The sequence below is a fragment of the Triticum urartu genome, chromosome 7A, assembly GCF_056163025.1.
Source record: "Triticum urartu cultivar PI428250 chromosome 7A, HENAU_Tu73, whole genome shotgun sequence".
In the NCBI taxonomy this organism is placed as follows: domain Eukaryota; kingdom Viridiplantae; phylum Streptophyta; class Magnoliopsida; order Poales; family Poaceae; genus Triticum; species Triticum urartu.
The window spans coordinates 403,850,179-403,867,596 of NC_141879.1; the positions used below are offsets into that span (position 1 = coordinate 403,850,179).

Genomic DNA, 17,418 nt, shown 5'->3' on the forward strand with positions numbered 1-17,418 from the left:
GAGTCTGGCGAAGAGATACCATGCGATGTGTGGATTTTGGAATTTCAGGCAACTTTTGCTAGTACAATTATTATGGTTCAGAGTAGAACGAAAATTTTGACCAAAATAAGAAGAGCAAAGTGGAATACGTGGTAGGGAAGCCGAACATGGTGTATAAATGCAGCCTGGGAACATGTGTCATGCTAATTCTCTAAACCTGTTAAAGGAATACCGATTGAATATAGCAGGAGCACAGCATACAGAACTTTCAAATAGTTTGGAAGGCACAAACTTATATCCATCCAAAATCCCCAAACTGTTGACACACTTGAGTGGAATTGCACTGTAACATCCCAAAATTTTCAAATTTGGAATGTTATTTATTTTAATAGGATTAATTAAAACTTGCTTGTGTTGCTTGCTTTTAGTTAATTTTGACTAGGATGTGCATTTTCTTGGAGTTAAATGAATGTTCAAATGAAAGGGAATAAAAGGATTTTCCCAAAAGTTTATTTTTGGATTTTAAATTGGGTCTTTACAAATATTCAAAACAATCACGAGAGGCGATAATACGACTTCTTCAAAATAATAGGTTGCAAATACTTTAATTTTTTTTGGCTATTTATTTGGACTTAGAAAATATTTACGGAATTGTCTAGAACCCTAAATTAATTTTAAGGAATATTGATAAAGCACAAAATGTAGCTTATAGAAATATTATATGTGGTATATTTAATATTTGAGGTGGAAATATCTTTTCTGTGCTCTATATTAGTAATTATAGTTTTGTAATATTTCTGAAAGTGATTTGGTATTTTATTTAACCAGTCAATTTCCTATTATCTAGTAATAAGAAAACAGTCCAACACTATGCGCGCAGCACAGGCATGCCTCTCTCTCTCTATCCTTTAACTGGGCTGAGCCCACTGTCCTTCTCCCTTTTTTATTTTCTTTCTATCGGGCTGCTTGCTGCTGGCCCAACAGTATCCCGAGCTCATGTAGGCTCGTTGCTTTCCTTCCTTCTCAGGAAATCTTGTAAGAACACGATGTGCCACCGCCTTGTTTTCTTTCATGCAAGCCACGCATATCCATCTCTCCTCCACCAATAAATATTTGACCATGTACTACTTTTGTCCCTTTTTTCGGCACCTAAACAATCTGTAGCCGCTCCATTGTCTTCTCAGCACAGCCGAAACCCAGCGCTTCCTGGACAAGAGATTCAACGAATCGACCTAAAAAACTTCATCGGATAGGGAGGACTTCAATACGAAGAAGTTTCTCCTCATCAAGACAAATCCATTCAGAGAAAGAAATTCATGTTTCGTCAATCATATCTCTCCAATTTTGTAATCTAGTTCAGAGGTATTTCCACACGAATTCATCAAATTTGTTGCACTTGTTTGTTCTTTTTCAAATTCCTTCTACGAGTAGCTTCAAATCAACGATCTACACAATGTTTATGCTGAAACTTTTCTGTTTGGGGCAGTTGGATCTATCTAGTTCGAGCCAACCTACACCAGAGCCATCTAAATTTCAAAGATGGTGCACTTCCGGCAAAATCGAGGATATTATCATGATCCGTTTCACGAGGCACATCCACTTATGTCATTCATTCAAAACAGGCATTTTTCAACTGCAAATCCAATCCAGAGGCCTGCCGTCCACTTTCCCAGCAAAATTTCTCTTTGCTCCATTTTGTCAACAAGAGATTATCTATATTATTGATCCAAATCAATGTGCTTTGTATCTACACCGTAAGAGTTCCATCTATCATATTCCTTTTGAATATCTATATTATATAATGTTTGTTGTTCATTTGGTTCTTTTTTGAATTTCGGGTCTATTTGATTGCAATCACTTCCAGTATAAATCGCGAGTAAATTCCGGAGAGCATTACTACATCAACGAGATATTAATTCTTCATCGGCCAAAAGCAAATTCTCTTCTGACGATACACATCCTATATTTACTATGCATTTCCTTGTCGCCATATGTGTGTACTGTTTGTATTATGTAATATCATGCTTAGCCTTGTTATGGTAGACGTGGTTTGGGTGCCGAGTGACTCATGGAAATGGTGGGTGTATGTTCATAGCTGTAGGCGAGAATGCGCCATTGACAAAGCGCACTTGAGGTGAAAGAGTAGTTTCGGGACTTATCAGGTGAATGCGTCCTTGGCGGAGCGCTCTAGAGTTCCTAGAGAATGCGCCTGTTATGACCGGCATCACTTATAGCCGAAGGAGGCCCAATGGCGCGTCTAGTTAGGGGCATAGCCCAACTTATCTTTATTTTTATTAGAACCTCAAGGATTAGATAAACACTTGTAAGGCCACGTTTTGGAATTAAGCAATAAGTCATAACTATTGCCCGGCTCCCTTTAGGAGCCGGAACCCTAACCCTACCCGCCTCCTGCGCCATCTCGTCCTCCACAGCGCGACCACGACGCCGTCGCGCCAAGCTCCTCGCCACCCTCCCTTCCACCCCTACAACCTAAGAGCTAGGCCTGGTAGGATCCCAGCTCCTATCAATCTGATATCAGTTGTCTCGGGATCGGTCATGTCTACATCTCTTCCCACCGCCACGCTCCCGCCGCCGACCACCACCACGCCACCGGCCACCTCCGCGGCTGGGGCGCCGTCCTTGTCGGGCCCGATGTCCTCTTCCGCCTGGACGCCGCCGATCGCCACCCCCGTCGTCTTCACCCCGGAGGAGATGACGGCTGCCCTCTGAAACCTCACCCAGGCGGTCGCGGGCATCCACACCTTCCTCGCGAGCCCCTACGGGCCGCAGCCGCCTAGGCCCTTCGCCACCGCACCGCAGTTGCCGCCGTGGCAGCCGCCCCCCTCGGCGACCCCCTTCGCCTCCGCCGCGCAGCAGCCGCCACCCGCGGCGCACATCGGCGCCTCCACCATGCAGCAGCAGCAACAGCCCTCCATCGCTCCCACCATGGCGCTGCCGCCACCGCTACCGGCAACCTCGACCCAGGGCGCCCCAACGACGGCTCAGGGGGTGCCCATCCACCAGGTTTGGTTCCCTCCATCGCCATCACTGCTACCGGCCTGGCTCGCCGGGTCCCTCGAGCCTGTCTACACGACGGCCTCCGGACAGCCGCACGTGCTGCCCCCGCCAGTGCCGCCCTCGGCCATCCAGTTCGGTGGGCCCTCAGGCTCCGCTGACCCCTACGCCGGCGTCAACGAGCCCTTGTTCCAGGGTGGCCCTCTGAAGCTCACCTACTCGGCGGCGGCGTCCTCGCTGCTCCGCACCGATGAGGTGTACCCCTCCGTCGTCCACGGCCAGACGCCGCCGCGCTTCTCCAAGCTTGAGTTCGCCACCTACGACGGCATCGTGGACCCCTGAATTGGCTCAATCAGTGCGGCCAGTTTTTCAGGGGGCAACGCACGCTCGCGTCCGACCGCACCTGGATCGCCTCCTATCACCTCCGAGGCGCTGCACAGACGTGGTATTACGCCCTCGAGAAGGACGAGGGCAGCATGCCCCCATGGGAGCGTTTCCGCGAGCTTTGCCTCTTACGCTTCGGGCCGCCGATACGCGGGAGCCAGCTGGCGGAGCTTGGGCGCCTACCCTTCACCTCTACGGTGCAGGACTTCGCCGAGCGCTTCCAGGCCCTGGCGTGCAACGCGCCCGGCGTGACGGCTCGCCAGCGGGCCGAGCTCTTCGTTGGCGGTCTGCCGGATCATATCCGCCTGGACGTGGAGATGCAGGGACCACAGGACCTCCAGACGGCCATGTACTATGCCCGCGCCTTCGAGCGTCGCGTGGTGGCCATGCAGCAGGCGTCACCGTCCCGGGGCGCCCGACAGCCCGCCCGGCCGCAACCAACACCACCAGCGTCGGGGCGTCCAGCCCAGGCCCCCGCGGCGCCCGACGCGCCCCTTCCGTCGGCTCACCCCGGCCGAGCAGCTCGAGCGTCGCCGTCAGGGGCTGTGCTACCAGATCAAAGTCAACATGTCACTGAGACAATTATACCCCATGAAGTTCTTCTCTTGCCAGATCTTTTCCTGATCTGTGCAGAGGGGTTCTTGGCCATGCATCACAAGGCTGAACTGAATGGTTCACTCACATGAATCAAAATCTGTAGGGGAGCCCCTAGTGTCAGCCACCTTTTTGTAGATGATTCATTGCTGTTGATGGAGGCAAATTCAAGTAATGCCCAAGAAGTTAACCGCATTTTGAACGCATATGAAGTCTGCTCTGGTCAAGTGATTAATAAAGACTTAAGTCATCTATCTTGTTTGGTAGAAAAACGAAGGTACAACAAAAACAAGAAATGAGGGACATCTTGCAGATCTCGGTTGTGGGTCTATGATGAAAATATCTGGGCGTTCCAACATATGTAGGGCAAGCGAAAGCGAAGGTTTTTGAATATGTGAAGAAAAGAATTTGGAAAAAGATCCAAGGCTGGAAGGAGAAGTCGCTTTCAAAGCCAGGGAAGGAAACCTTAATAAAAGCCATAACACAAACAAATCTTGTTTACACCATGGCTTGTTTTGACATCACTAAAGACATGTGTGAAGAACTGAATCCCATGATTAACAGGTATTGATGGAATCAAGTTGACAAGAAAAATAAAGTGCATTGGTTACGCTAGGCAAAATTGACGAGAATGAAGAACAATCAGGGCCTGGAGGGAGCTCCATGCTTTCAACCTAGCCATGTTGGAAACGCAAGCGCTCAGGCTGCTTCAAAACCCTCTTCTTTATGTGCACAAGTTCTCTCAGCAAGATAGTACCCAGATGGCTCAATACTGGAGGCAGTCCCAACCTGTGGCCATTCTTAAGGGAGTGGAACCTTTGAAAAAGGGGGTCATTTGGAGAGTTGGCAGTGGTGAGCATATATAAATATATGGGACGACCCGTGGATTCCAAGAAACAACACAAGAAAGGCCACCAGTCATAAGGGAAATAATTTGATCAATAGAGTAAGTGACCTGATTAATCCTATTGCGAACAGTTGGGATGAGGATTTGGTGTGCCGACTTCTGTTCCAGAAGATGCAAGAATCATACTTAAAATTCCAATTCAAGAACACGTTGATGACTTCATGAGCTTGGCACTATGACAGAGGTACTTTTCTGTTAAATCTGCCTATAGAGTAGCAAAAAATAGTGCTGCCCGGGAATCCAGAACAGGTCTAACATCGCCCTCAAGTGCAAATGAGGAACCCGGCGAATTTGACCAGCAAAAATTATGGTCGTTCACCCTCCCAAATAAAGTGCTTCACTTATGGAGTCTACCTACAAACAGCTTACTAGTATGGCAGAGCTACAAAGCAGAGGCATGGAGGTAGAACCTCGCTGTCCTATATGTTTCAGATTAGTAGAAGAGGGGGGACATTCTTTTTTTTTATGTGTAAGAAAGTCAAGGAGGAGTGGAGAAGTTTAAACCTGGAGCTGTCAGCAGCGCTAGTACTTCCATGGATAACGCCAACAGTGCTGAGAAGGAAGATTCAAAGGCAACGCTCATGGGCCAGCGGCGCGGCCCACTCGCGAGAAACGGCTTCCCCAGTGGCTTGCAAGCCCGAACTGGGCCCGATAAGGGTGTAATAGGCTAGCGTGTATAAGTAGGTGAGTTGGGAATTCTTCTTCCTCGGCTTGGCACTGGATGAGGCTTCGGCCGGCACCATTCTGTAATTCGAATCCGCTGTGAGGGAGGTTGGGAGGAACAGCTATGAATTCCACCTAAATTCCTAGATCGATCTCAAACCCATAGCTCGTATCTTACAATTGGCATCAGAGCTGTTCGTCCTGGAGTTTCACCACCACCAGTACCCCACTCGATTCAAGGAGAGAAAGCGAGAGGAAGTGATGGAGGATCTATCGGAGGAAGGGCGCTCGATCTACGAGTTGCTCAAGGGCGACATGGCCGGAACCATCAACAAGCGGCTTCGGGAGCAGAGGAATGATTTGGTTCAGGCCGTCCGCAAGATGCTCGACGAAACATCTGCCAGCTTGGAAGAGGTCATCGCCAAGCAAGTCGACACAATTCGGGAGGATCTCACCGGCGAGATCAACCAGGTACGAGCCGAAATCGAGAAGGTCAAGGAAAACAGACAGGATCTGGGATCAAGCCGCGCGATTACGCCTAAGAGGCTGTTCTCTTGGCATCCTCTTGTAGCCTCTTGGCATCGTCATGCATATGTATATATATTGGCATTGGCCTCCTAATAATACAAGTCACTATTCCAACAGAACACTCCTATGATATTTCTGATCGATTCAGGGAGCACTCATTCGTTCATCAATGACAAATACAAATAACTGTTTTCAGATGCTAAGACTGTCAGACCAATGAAGGTCACTATTGCTAATGGAGCCACTTCGATCAGTGGACAAACCATACCAGAGTGCAAGTGGAGCTGTGATGATCATCAGTTTTCTAGTGAATTCATGCTCTTAGACCTTGGCATGCATGATGGAATAATTGGTCTGGATTGGTTGGCTACACACAGTCCTATGCAAGTGATTGGCAGCAGAAATGGATGGCCTTCCAATATCAAGGAAAACGAGTAACATTACAAGGAACTGCTCCAGAAGAGTTTGCTCTCACAGTGCTGTCTATTTGTATAGACCTTCCAGAAAAGGAATCCCAACATCTGCCTGAAGAAATTAAACAAGTCCTAGAGAAATACTCAGAAGTTTTTGCAGCTCCTAAACAATTGCCACCTAGGAGGCATTGTGATCACAGAATTCCCTTAATTCCTGGAGCTTGCCCAGTGGCAAAAAGACCTTACAGAATTCCACCTCATTTGAAGGATGAGTTGGAAAAACAAATTGCTGAAATGCTGCAGTCTGGAGTTATTCGGCCAAGTAGCAGCCCTTTTTCATCCCCAGTTCTCATGGTGAGAAATAAGGATGGCACTTGAGAATGGTGGTAGACTACAGACACCTCAATGCTCTTACTCTCAAAAGTAAATATCCCTTGCCTGTTATTGATGAATTGTTGGATGAATTATCTGGAGCTGCCTGGTTTTCTAAGCTTGACTTAAGAGCAGGATACCATCAAATAAGACTAGCACCAGGAGAAGAATATAAGACTGCATTTTCCACTCATAATGGACACTTTGAATTCCTGGTGGTTGCTTTTGGTCTGACTGGAGGTCCTGGAACTTTCCAAGGCACCATTAAACCCATTAACTGTCGCTACAATGGCGCACAAAGGGCTATGCCACGTGGACATGAAGGGATGGCGATGGCACTGTTCCACCTTTTCGTTTCGTTTGTCGTTGCCCCCACCACTCGTCGTTTCCTTCGACCAGAAGGAAGAGATGGGGCGCTGTCCCAGATACGGCCGCCCCGTTCCAACCCCCGCACGCGACCCTGCTTCCTCGTCGACCTCCCTCCTCTTCCTCCTCTCTCTCCCCTGCCGCCGCCGCTTCTCCTCCTCCTCCCCCTCCCCCATACTAGCCCTCCACCTGCCATCCATAGTGCCACAGGGCGGTCGGGTCATCGGGGTGAGCAGCGGCGGGCATTTGTGGTGTGTCGGGCGGAGGAGATGAGGAGGGTGAGAATGACGGCAGTGGGGGAAGGAGCAGCGAGGCCGGAGGAGCTCGTGCCGCCGCTGGTCATGGATGCGCCGCTGCAGCTCGTGTAGTGTCGACCTGATATTTTTCGTGGAAGCCCCTTCTCGCTCAGCTTGTTTCTTCTCCCTTTAGGATTGGCTTTCTCCGCTTGGTGAGGGCCTACAGAAGAAAAGCTCCCATGGGAGCTTCTGCCCATACTCCGAGTTGAATTTATAGGTGATGTATATCCATGGAGACAAGGTGTTTGTAAAATTGCCTGAGAGGGTTGTGTGGATTTTACAAGTTGTTATTGCTATTACTGATCTTCTAAATTGTTTGTTATTCCTTTCACCTATTATGTGGTTGCTTTTGAGGTGTTTTTTGGTTATATCATGACGCAGGCTTATCCAACGGCGGCGCTGCCTCTAGCATCAGACACGGTGTGGCTGGTTGTTGTGTTTTACACCCACAGGAAGGCCCTTCGCTCAGGTACACAAGATGCTTGACAACATTCTGCACCTCAATCTTTTTCATGATCTTTTCATAGCTGGTTGGGTTTAGACATAAGTCATGGCATGGCAGCTGGAGTTTCCTTGGAAAATGGGCCTAGCCGTGAGGGGTTGTGGAAGGGTGCCCTCGACGAGCAGGACAGTACCACGTCCCTTGCTCATCGGTCTGACTGACATGACCATCTTCATAAATGGGATGGAGGTGAGTACCTGAATTTTTGGACTCATTTTGTAAAATGGATCGTGTTAACACTTGTTTATATGAAGCTACAAAGAGATCGATACTCACCATTGGGATTGATGGAAAATTGAAATTATGATGTATATCTGCATTGCCTGACCTTCGTACTCATATTCAAATTATACCACTAAATTAATGCTGATACGATAACCTGATCTTTAATGAGTGGGCTAGAAATTCTAAGTATTATTTGTTTGAAATAGCACCGAATCGGCAAAAGATTGTTTGCTTTGGCTAAAGATATACAAATTTTCTCTCCCATTTACTGGTCTGATGTTTTGAGGATTTTGATAGTACCGAGCTTCCTTTCTTCAGGAGCATAAGATTAAGAAAAGATATTCGTTATGTTTGGTACCTTACAGAGGATGCATTGCGCGATGCTCTGCAGCAAGATTTTACAGTCATGATTTATCCGTATTAGTATGGATTCTAAAACCTTATAGGAAAATGCCATCTTTACAAAATTAAACTATGCCTGCAGAGCTGCTGAGGGAGGCCCTGTCATGGACTGGCCGAGACTGTCGAGCATCGTGTTGAAAATCTTCAGAGGTACTTCTTTCACTCCTGCAATCTATGTGTGACTGTTTCTACAAGCTTAGATTCAGTGATTGGTTGTTGTCGCATTCGCGTGGTGTCCATCTGATCCTGAGGTCGCGATATACTTTGTCAACCAATGGATGCTGGCCGAGGTCGCCCAGGTCGAGAGCGCGCCCACCGGCCTGAAGCTCATCCACGAGCCCTGAACTCTCAAGGTCAGCGACGTAGATGGGTGTCCCTACCAGTGGCTCTTCAAGAGAGAGGAGCAAGAACATGATGGCGGCGGGGTGTTCGGTCTGTGGTCCACTTCGATGCGGGACGTGGAGGCGCGATCCGACAAAGCCTCCCGATGCTCCAACCACTGCTTCCCATCAACGCCAAGGAGCAGTAGCCTCCGCAGGTCAGTGGTGGCACCCCCTGGTTTTTCCCATACCCAGATCTCGCTTGTATGCCTGCACACGTAGTCTGCTGCTCTCCATTAATTCTCTCTCTCTCTCTTTTCTTATGAGAAGGGTTAGAACTTATGATATTGCTAAATTGCTGTGGTTGTTTGATAAATGCGTCTACATATTCAAAGGTTTTGCATTTCTCTGTTTTATTTTTAGTTGTATACTTTGTTGAAAGAAGAGAGGAATTAAAAATTAACTTCTATTTTCTCTGAATCGGGCTTGATTTTTGGTACAGATTCTATGATGATTGATGCAAAGTCCGTGCTGTGCTCCTATGATCGAGGTTGGATATGCTTGATGTCCAAAAAAAATTAGTGATGCTTCCTTGAGCGAAATGCCTAACGATCATACTAACATATTACTTGTCTTCCCAATGTGATACAGGTATAGAAGAAGCGGCAGAAAATTGAATACATCGTTCTCTGTTGCGTTGAGGATTGATTTCAGTGCAACCTTTCACTGAAATCATATGAACATGATACTGTAGACTGCAGCCATGAATTAATTTTCCTTCATGATGTCCACATGACCTTTTGAGCATTTGGATTTGATTTACGGTGCTTTTGTTCCTTTGCTTGATGCCCCCCCCCCCCCCCCCCACACACACACACATCAATTGTAGGATCTTCAGGATGGGCCTTCCTATCCATTCTTATCGGATAAATTAAATATATCTCATGTAAATCTAGGTATGAGATGTTTCTTGTACATCTGGTGTTCTTTACATATTAGTGTGTTGTAGCAGATTTAGTGACAAATTAAAGTCATCCTGGAGCATTGATATAATTACATTTGCTCATTTTTTGTTATGTGTTTTGTTTAGAGGAATTGCTTCCGTACTTGACAGATTAGGAGCTGGTGTTAGGTTTCACTGGATCAATTTTTAGCTCTTGTTTCTTGAGGTCTGCAGAGGTTAGAGGAGTAATTAGTCTTCTATGTTTCTCTAATGAGTGTGTGTCTGGATGCATACATATAGTAGAGGAGCAATTACCATCTGGATGTGCATAAATTATTCTTCGTTATTTTGCGAGTACATGTGGATGTGCATAAAGTGTTCTCTCCTTTTTAACGAGTATATGTGATACATAGAAAATGTATATGGTGGTTTCCATTCTGGATTATCTGGCTGGTACATGGAGCTTATTTAATTTTCCACTTATGGCATTATCTGTACTGCTTGACATATCATGCCCCCTTACTTCCTTCGTGACCTCCCACTACTTCATCTACTGAAATGATTAGGCGAATCTCGTTTTTTCTAGCATTAAACCTGCAAAGAAACGAAATCTTCTCCGGAGCAATTAGTATTCTCTGTTTTCCTAACAAGTGTATGTGAACTCATTCAGACAGTAGAGGAATAGTTACCATTCTCTTTGTGTTTTAGCAAGTATATGTGGATGCACATCAAGTGTTCTCTGTTTTTAATGGGTTATATGTTGATGCATAGAAAATGTAGTACATGGAGCCTATTTAGTTTGTCTGAACAATAATACTTATTCACAGATTTTGTTAGCTTGCTTCAAAATTTATTAATCCAGTTATGGTGTGGTTGCCTATTACTCAAGATGATTTCATATTAGCTTCAGAGGACATGTATGTTGCGTATCCTTTTGCCTACTGAGCACACACAAAGAAATGTTTCTATCGATATCATTAACTGAAACATATTCCATTTTTGATCAATTGGTGGATCTGACTAATATAGATATATTGTAAGAGATATTATTCACGTGCCATTTTCTTATTTCGAGTAAGCTTGAAACTGATGGTCTCAGTTGGTTTGTGCATTGACTTTCTTCAGAACCTGGATCTAGAGAAACTAAGTAGAGGGTCGCCTTTTGTGCAGGAATTTGCAGCAGGTCTGATCCCTTGCGCGTGCTCCTCCGCTTGTCCTCACCCTCTCGACCCTCCCCTTGCTCATCGCCATCCATTTTATTCAGAGTGTAGATGGCGGGCAAAACACCTAAGCTCCAGGTGAGCTCCTACTCCACCCTGTAGGTGTCGTAATTTGTATGATGTTTCCGTTATCAAGTTTTGCAATCTAATGCCTTGCTCTACTGTTTTTATTTCTAATCTCAACGTTTCGAATTTTATCGGTCAGAGGTTACTTGAATGATTCATGGGAATTTGAATGTGGGGGGTCTCAAAGAACTTTTATAAAGAATAATCCAAATATCAACATTTGCTAATCTCGCTCGATGGTTGAGGTCTTATAGAGAACATCATCTGTATAATGATGTTGAGAGCAACCTGCCAACATCATTTTCTCCAGAAGATTGAGAACCGATAGGATTCTATTTGTATTTATACTGACATTCTCTCTCCTTCGACTAACTGAACATTGAATTACTGTGGTACATGCATCCTACTTCATATGAGCAGCGCTCATGTTTCGAAAAAATAAACAGTGTGAGTTTACTATTAAAGTGGATGCCTTGTTTCTCCAGGAATGAGCACATGAGCTACTTTGACTAGGTGGCCACTTGATTAGGTGTATGTGTTAGTTTAATGTTCTGTAACATGTTAGGCGTAGGCAGTATTTTTGGACTGAGACTTGCTCCTGTTGTCCGTTTCAGATATTCAGTCTAAGATCTAAATTTCAACACTATATGTGTTTTGTTTACGTTTCCTGATGTGTTTTAGATGAACCGAATCACTTGTGTTTATATGGATACTAGCTACTTTTACTTCAGCACATAAAGAACGAAATCTGTATGAGTATTTTTTATTTACTTTAAAGCATTTCTACATAAGCAAAACATATCAAGGGGCAGTATGCTGGAAATAAAATCATATATCCGGTTCATGTTTACCCTTGTCTTTACACATATGATTGGCACTAGCAAATTGACATATACAAATTTGTTTCTAGAGCAAGGATGAAAGCACTCCATACACACCCGCAAGGATGATGATCCATCTGTTTCTAGGATGGTGGGACTTGAGGTCAAACTGCACAGGTTTACATTCAACTTTGCTTGTTGATATTTCTGGCATATACTTGATGGAATATACATAAATATGTGTTCTTTCTTATAGGCATGCACCAGAATCAAGGATCAGCTACTTGATGAAAATATACAGGAGACTCTCCTACTCAACATGACGTTAAAAAAAGAATCAAGGATCAGTTCAATGGGAATTGGAATGATGAAAACACTTGTTTGAGCACATGTGATCCTCATAATAGCATATTTGTAATAAATCATTGTAGTCAAAACACTTTTTTTTATAATTATGTAGTCAAATTACTTATGGGCTGTTTGGTTTGAGACTAAGTTTGCCTAAGGTTGCCACACCTAAGGTTAGGCAAGTTTGACCAGTTTAGGTGGGTGTTTGGTTCAAGCCACACCTTAGGCAAGCCACACTAGGGTCCCACATCACATACTCTCAAAAAGTGTGGCAAGATTCCCTTAGGCTTGCCAACTTGTGGCTCTCATTTTGAAGAACTAACCTTAGGCAAGTATGGCAACATTGTATGGCAAAGTGTGGCATGGCTAGGCCTAGAACCAAACAGCCCCTTACTCTTGTGTATAAGTGCCATTAAGGATCAACCTAAACCTGCGGAGGTGCATAAACTAGATAAGTGCGCACATGAACGCTCAGGAGGCGTGCCAATAGCACGCCCCAGCCACTAGTGAATATTGATTTGTCCCCTGTTCTCAGGAAGTATGCAGTGTGCTTCTTCGATGACATTCATGTCTTCAGCAAGACTCTCAGAGAACATATTGAACACTTGTCTGCTGTATTGCAAATTATGGAAGAAAACAACGGAAGGTTAAACTAAGCAAGTGTGAATTTGCCAAACAGCAAGTATCCTACCTAGGGCATGTCATTAGTGCTCAAGGAGTCTCTACTGATCCCAGTAAAATTACAGCTGTTGATAATTGGCCAACTCCCTCTAATACCAAGGAAGTGAGGTGATTTTTGGGTTTGACAGGATACTACAGAAAATTCATCAAATCATATGGAGTGATCAGTAAACCTCTTTCTGAATTGCTAAGGAAGGGTACAGTTTTTGTATGGAATCCAATGGCTGAAGAAGCATTCTCTACACTTAAGAAGTCCCTGATCTCAGCTCCAGTTTTAGCCCTGCCAGATTTTTCACAACCTTTCATGATTGAGACAGATGCTTGTGACACTGGAATAGGGGCAGTTCTAATGCAAAAAGGGCATCCTCTAGCCTTTGTGAGTAAGGCTTTAGGTCCAAGAAACAAAGGTTTGTCTGTACATGAAAAGGAGTACATGGCAATACTTTTAGCTGTAGAAACTTGGAGGCCATATCTGCAAATGCAGCAGTTTATAATCAAGACCGATCAGAAAAGTTTGTCACATATAGCTGATCAAAGATTACACACTCCCTGGTAGCATAAGGCTTACACAAAGTTGATGGGTCTTGACTATGAAATTCATTACAAAAAGGGGAAGTGATAATACAGCAGCTGGTGTCCTTTCCGGAAGCCTCATCAAGCAGCCCAGTCATTTGCAATATCTGGTGTTTTGCCAAGTTGGTTGCAGGAGATAGCTCAAGGTTATGCCTCTGATGCTTCTACCATGGACATTATTCAGCAGCTGGCTGTGGATCCTAAATATAAACCCCCATGTACATTGATTAATGGTCTACTTAGACACAAAGGCTGCATCTGGATTGGTGAACAAACATTGCTTCAGGACAAAATATTCCAGCCCAATTGGGGGGCACTCAGGGTTCCCTGTTACATATAACATAATATATTCCCTGTTCAGTTGGAAAGGGATGAAAAGTTACATCAAACAGAGAGTCCAATCTTGTTTAATTTGCCAAAAGGCCAAACCAGAAAGGATTAACTACCCAGGATTGTTATCTCCATTGCCTATTCCAAAGAAGGCTTGGGAAACTGTCACTATGGATTTCATCTCTGGGTTGCCCAGTTCTGAAGCTTTTGATTGTCTGATGGTTGTCATTGACAAGTTCACAAGATATGGTCATTTTATTCCAATCAAACATCCATATACTGCTCCTATAATTGCTGAGATCTTCTTGGAGAATGTGTATAAGCTGCATGGCATGCCTGAGTTTATTGTGTCTGACAGGGACCCAGTCTTTACCAGTGCATTTTGGCAGCATCTTATCAAAAGAACAGGTGTTGTCTTGAATATGAGCACAGCGTATCACCCTGAAACTGATGGACAGACTGAGAGAGTGAATCAGCAGATAGAATGTTTCCTCAGATGCTTTGTTGGTGCTCATCCCAAGAAATGGAAAAAGTGGATTTCCTTGTGTGAATTATGGTACAACACCAACTGGCATTCAGCAGTGGAAAAACTCTGTTTGAAGTGCTTTATGGGCACAGTCCTAGATACTTTGCAATCACTCCATCTGATACTATTGATCCACCAGATGTCCAGCAATGGCTAGAGGAGAGAGAAGTCATCAATCAGTCTGTGAGACAGCATCTCCTTAGGGCCCAACAACGAATGAAGAATTATGCAGTAAACATCAAACTGACAAGCAGTTTGCGGTTGGACAGGAGGTATTTCTGCAATTGCAACCTTATGTACAGTCCTCTGTTGTTCACAGGGCCAACCATAAGCTGTCATTTAAGTTTTATGGACCATATAAGATCTTAGAACATATTGGAGAGGTGGCTTATCGATTGGAACTTCCAGAATCAAGCAAGATACACCCAGTCTTTCATGCTTCTCATCTCAAGCAATACATAAAGCTTCCTTCTCAGGTACAATCATCACTTCCTTCTGATCTTTCACTCATTCAGATTCCTGTGCGAGTGTTGCAACAGAGAATCAGGCGCAAAGGGGACCGTACTGTTGCTCAAGTACTTGTGGAGTGGAGTAATTCATCGCCCCAGGAGGCCACCTGGGAGGATACTGATTCCTTGAAGCAAAAGTTTCCAAGAGCTCCGGCTTGGGGCGCTAGTACTTCCATGGATAACGCCAACAGTGCTGAGAAGGAGGGAAGATTCAAAGGCAACGCTCCTGGGCCAGCGGCGCAGCCCACTCTCGAGAAAAGGCTTCCCCAGTGGCTTGCAAGCCCGAACTGGGCCCGATAAGGGTGTAATAGGTTAGCGTGTATAAGTAGGTGAGCTAGGAGTTCTTCCTCGGCTTGGCACTAGATGAGGCTTCGGCCGGCACCACTCTGTAATTCGAATCCGCTGTGAGGGAGGTTGGGAAGAACAGCTATGAATTCCACCTAAATTCCTAGATCGATCTCGAATCCGTAGCTCGTATCTTACAGGAGCATATCAGGTTGCTTTTAGCTGGCTGTACCAGTGCTATAAGCACCCTAGAACAGATCCTTACATCATCAGAGGAGGATAAAATAAAATCTTGCTCGCTCCTTTGGAGCTGGCGGTGTGAACGCCATAAGGCAAACTCGGGCGAAGGCCCCATCTCGCTTGAGCATATTTGCTCTTCTGTTAATTATCATCTTATGAATGTAATGGAGAACAAAAAGACTGCTAAAGGGCAAAAGCAGCAGCTAAACCACAAATTGTCTCGGCCACCGGCTGGGATTCTCAAGATTAACACTGATGCCGCTTTCCACAGGGACTCCAACTCTGGCGGCTGGGGACTCATTATCAGAAATGACCAATGCAAGGCGATGGCTGCAGGTGCGGGTAACGGAAACCTTGGCATTGTTATATGCTATTAAAATGTCGATGGGGCGCGACAGAGTAATGTTTGAAACTGATTCAATGCAACTGATGAGGGCAGTGAACTCTGAAGTCTATGATCTAGCGGAACTAGGAGCAATTGTCTGTTTGTTTGGGGTTTTTTTTTTGCTGGGTTATGAGCAATTGTCAGTAGTATCAAATTCCAGCTGCGTGTGGGCTTTTCAGCTGTAAGCGTTGTGTCCAGCCCTCGGGCATATGCTGGTGCATGGTTTAGCTGCGCATGGAACTACTTTGGAAGCTGGTCTGTGTGAGACTTTGTTGGGCCAACTCCCAGGATTTGCACTGAACCATGTAGCTGGCGATTTGCCCAGCACTAATATGTAACTACGTAACGGAATGCACGGCATGTTCCTTTCAAAAAACAAAAAACAGTTTGGACACAGCCATGCCTTGCAAGAAGCGACACAAGATTCACCCAATAGCAATAGCCAATAGATAATAGATAGAGATACGAGTAGAAGAAGAAGAAGAAGAAGGACGAACCGAGCTGGTCGAGCTCGATGACATGTGGATCCACGCCAATCCGCTTGAAGAGACCCTTGACCTCCATTGAATACCTGCGGTATAGTGTAAGCACCAGCACATATGACGAAGGGAACCAACGAGTGTCTCGCATGAATTCATCGCAGAAAACAAATCGTGGAACGAATTGGTTGTGTTGGAGTTCAGGTGAGGTTCTTACGAGCACCACGACTTGGAGTAGATGACGACGGCGTTGTCGGCGAGCGTCTTCTTGACAGAGTCCTCCATCCGCGAGCCGAAGGAGGAGTCCGGCGAGGAAGAGGATGACGAGGCCCTGGCAGCGACGGCCCTGGCGCGGCGCGCGGCGAGAGCGAGGCGAGGGAGAGGTATGGACCGGGGGCACCAAGGGAGGCCGAGGTTAGTCGCGGGGAGGCGGCAGAGGGTCGGGCACGGCGGCGGCATTTGCTGCGACGGGAAGATGAAATCGCGATGGGGATGGCGATGGCGATGGCGAGGCTCTGCCTCTCCTCTCAACACTTCACCACCACGACTCTCTTTCTTGTTCTGCGTGAAGAAAGGAACGCAATCCCAAGCCACAGACCCAATAATGTCGGTAACCGACCCAGTTCGGAATGTGTGTGTTTGATCGCCGACCGAACCGGCCCACTTTGCTCGCGGTTCTGGTTTCGCTGCGATTTTTCAATTGCGTGTATCATGTTTGCTCAAAATTCTCTCGAAAAAATGTTTGCTCAAAAAAAAGTTGTCTTATTTTAGAGAAATGAAAAATGTATCGTGTTTGCGTGTATCTTGTTTCGCTGATGATGGTTGCTATGATGGATTCCCCCTCTGGCGAAGAATTGAAAAATCTTTAAATTTGATCGGCATGGAACAATAAGGTGGTGTTTTCAAGATTTTCTAAAGAATATAAAGGTAGGGGGCCGAGAGGCGGTGGAATGTAGGGCTAGAGCCATTATTGCTCCTGCAAGGGTTGTTGGGATTCCTTCGAGAATAAGGATGAAGCAGAATGATAATAAGTATTTCTCTCATTT

The 17,418-nt window shown here is 45.6% G+C and overlaps 1 protein-coding gene and 1 pseudogene across 1 annotated transcript in view; one reads left to right on the forward strand and one right to left on the reverse strand.

Annotated features, from left to right (window-relative positions):
* LOC125517984 (monothiol glutaredoxin-S10) overlaps positions 1-16,968 on the reverse strand; it is a 31,556-nt gene extending 14,588 nt beyond the window's left edge. Inside the window, exons 1-2 of the mRNA XM_048682949.2 lie at positions 16,590-16,968; positions 16,391-16,464 (exon numbers count right to left, since the gene is read on the reverse strand). Of these exons, the coding sequence (XP_048538906.1) occupies positions 16,391-16,464; positions 16,590-16,831 (316 nt within the window). The 5' untranslated portion in view covers positions 16,832-16,968. The remainder of the gene's footprint in view (positions 1-16,390; positions 16,465-16,589) is intronic.
* Positions 2,326-4,002, forward strand: LOC147959752 (uncharacterized; annotated as a pseudogene).
* Positions 16,969-17,418: the final 450 nt, after the last annotated feature.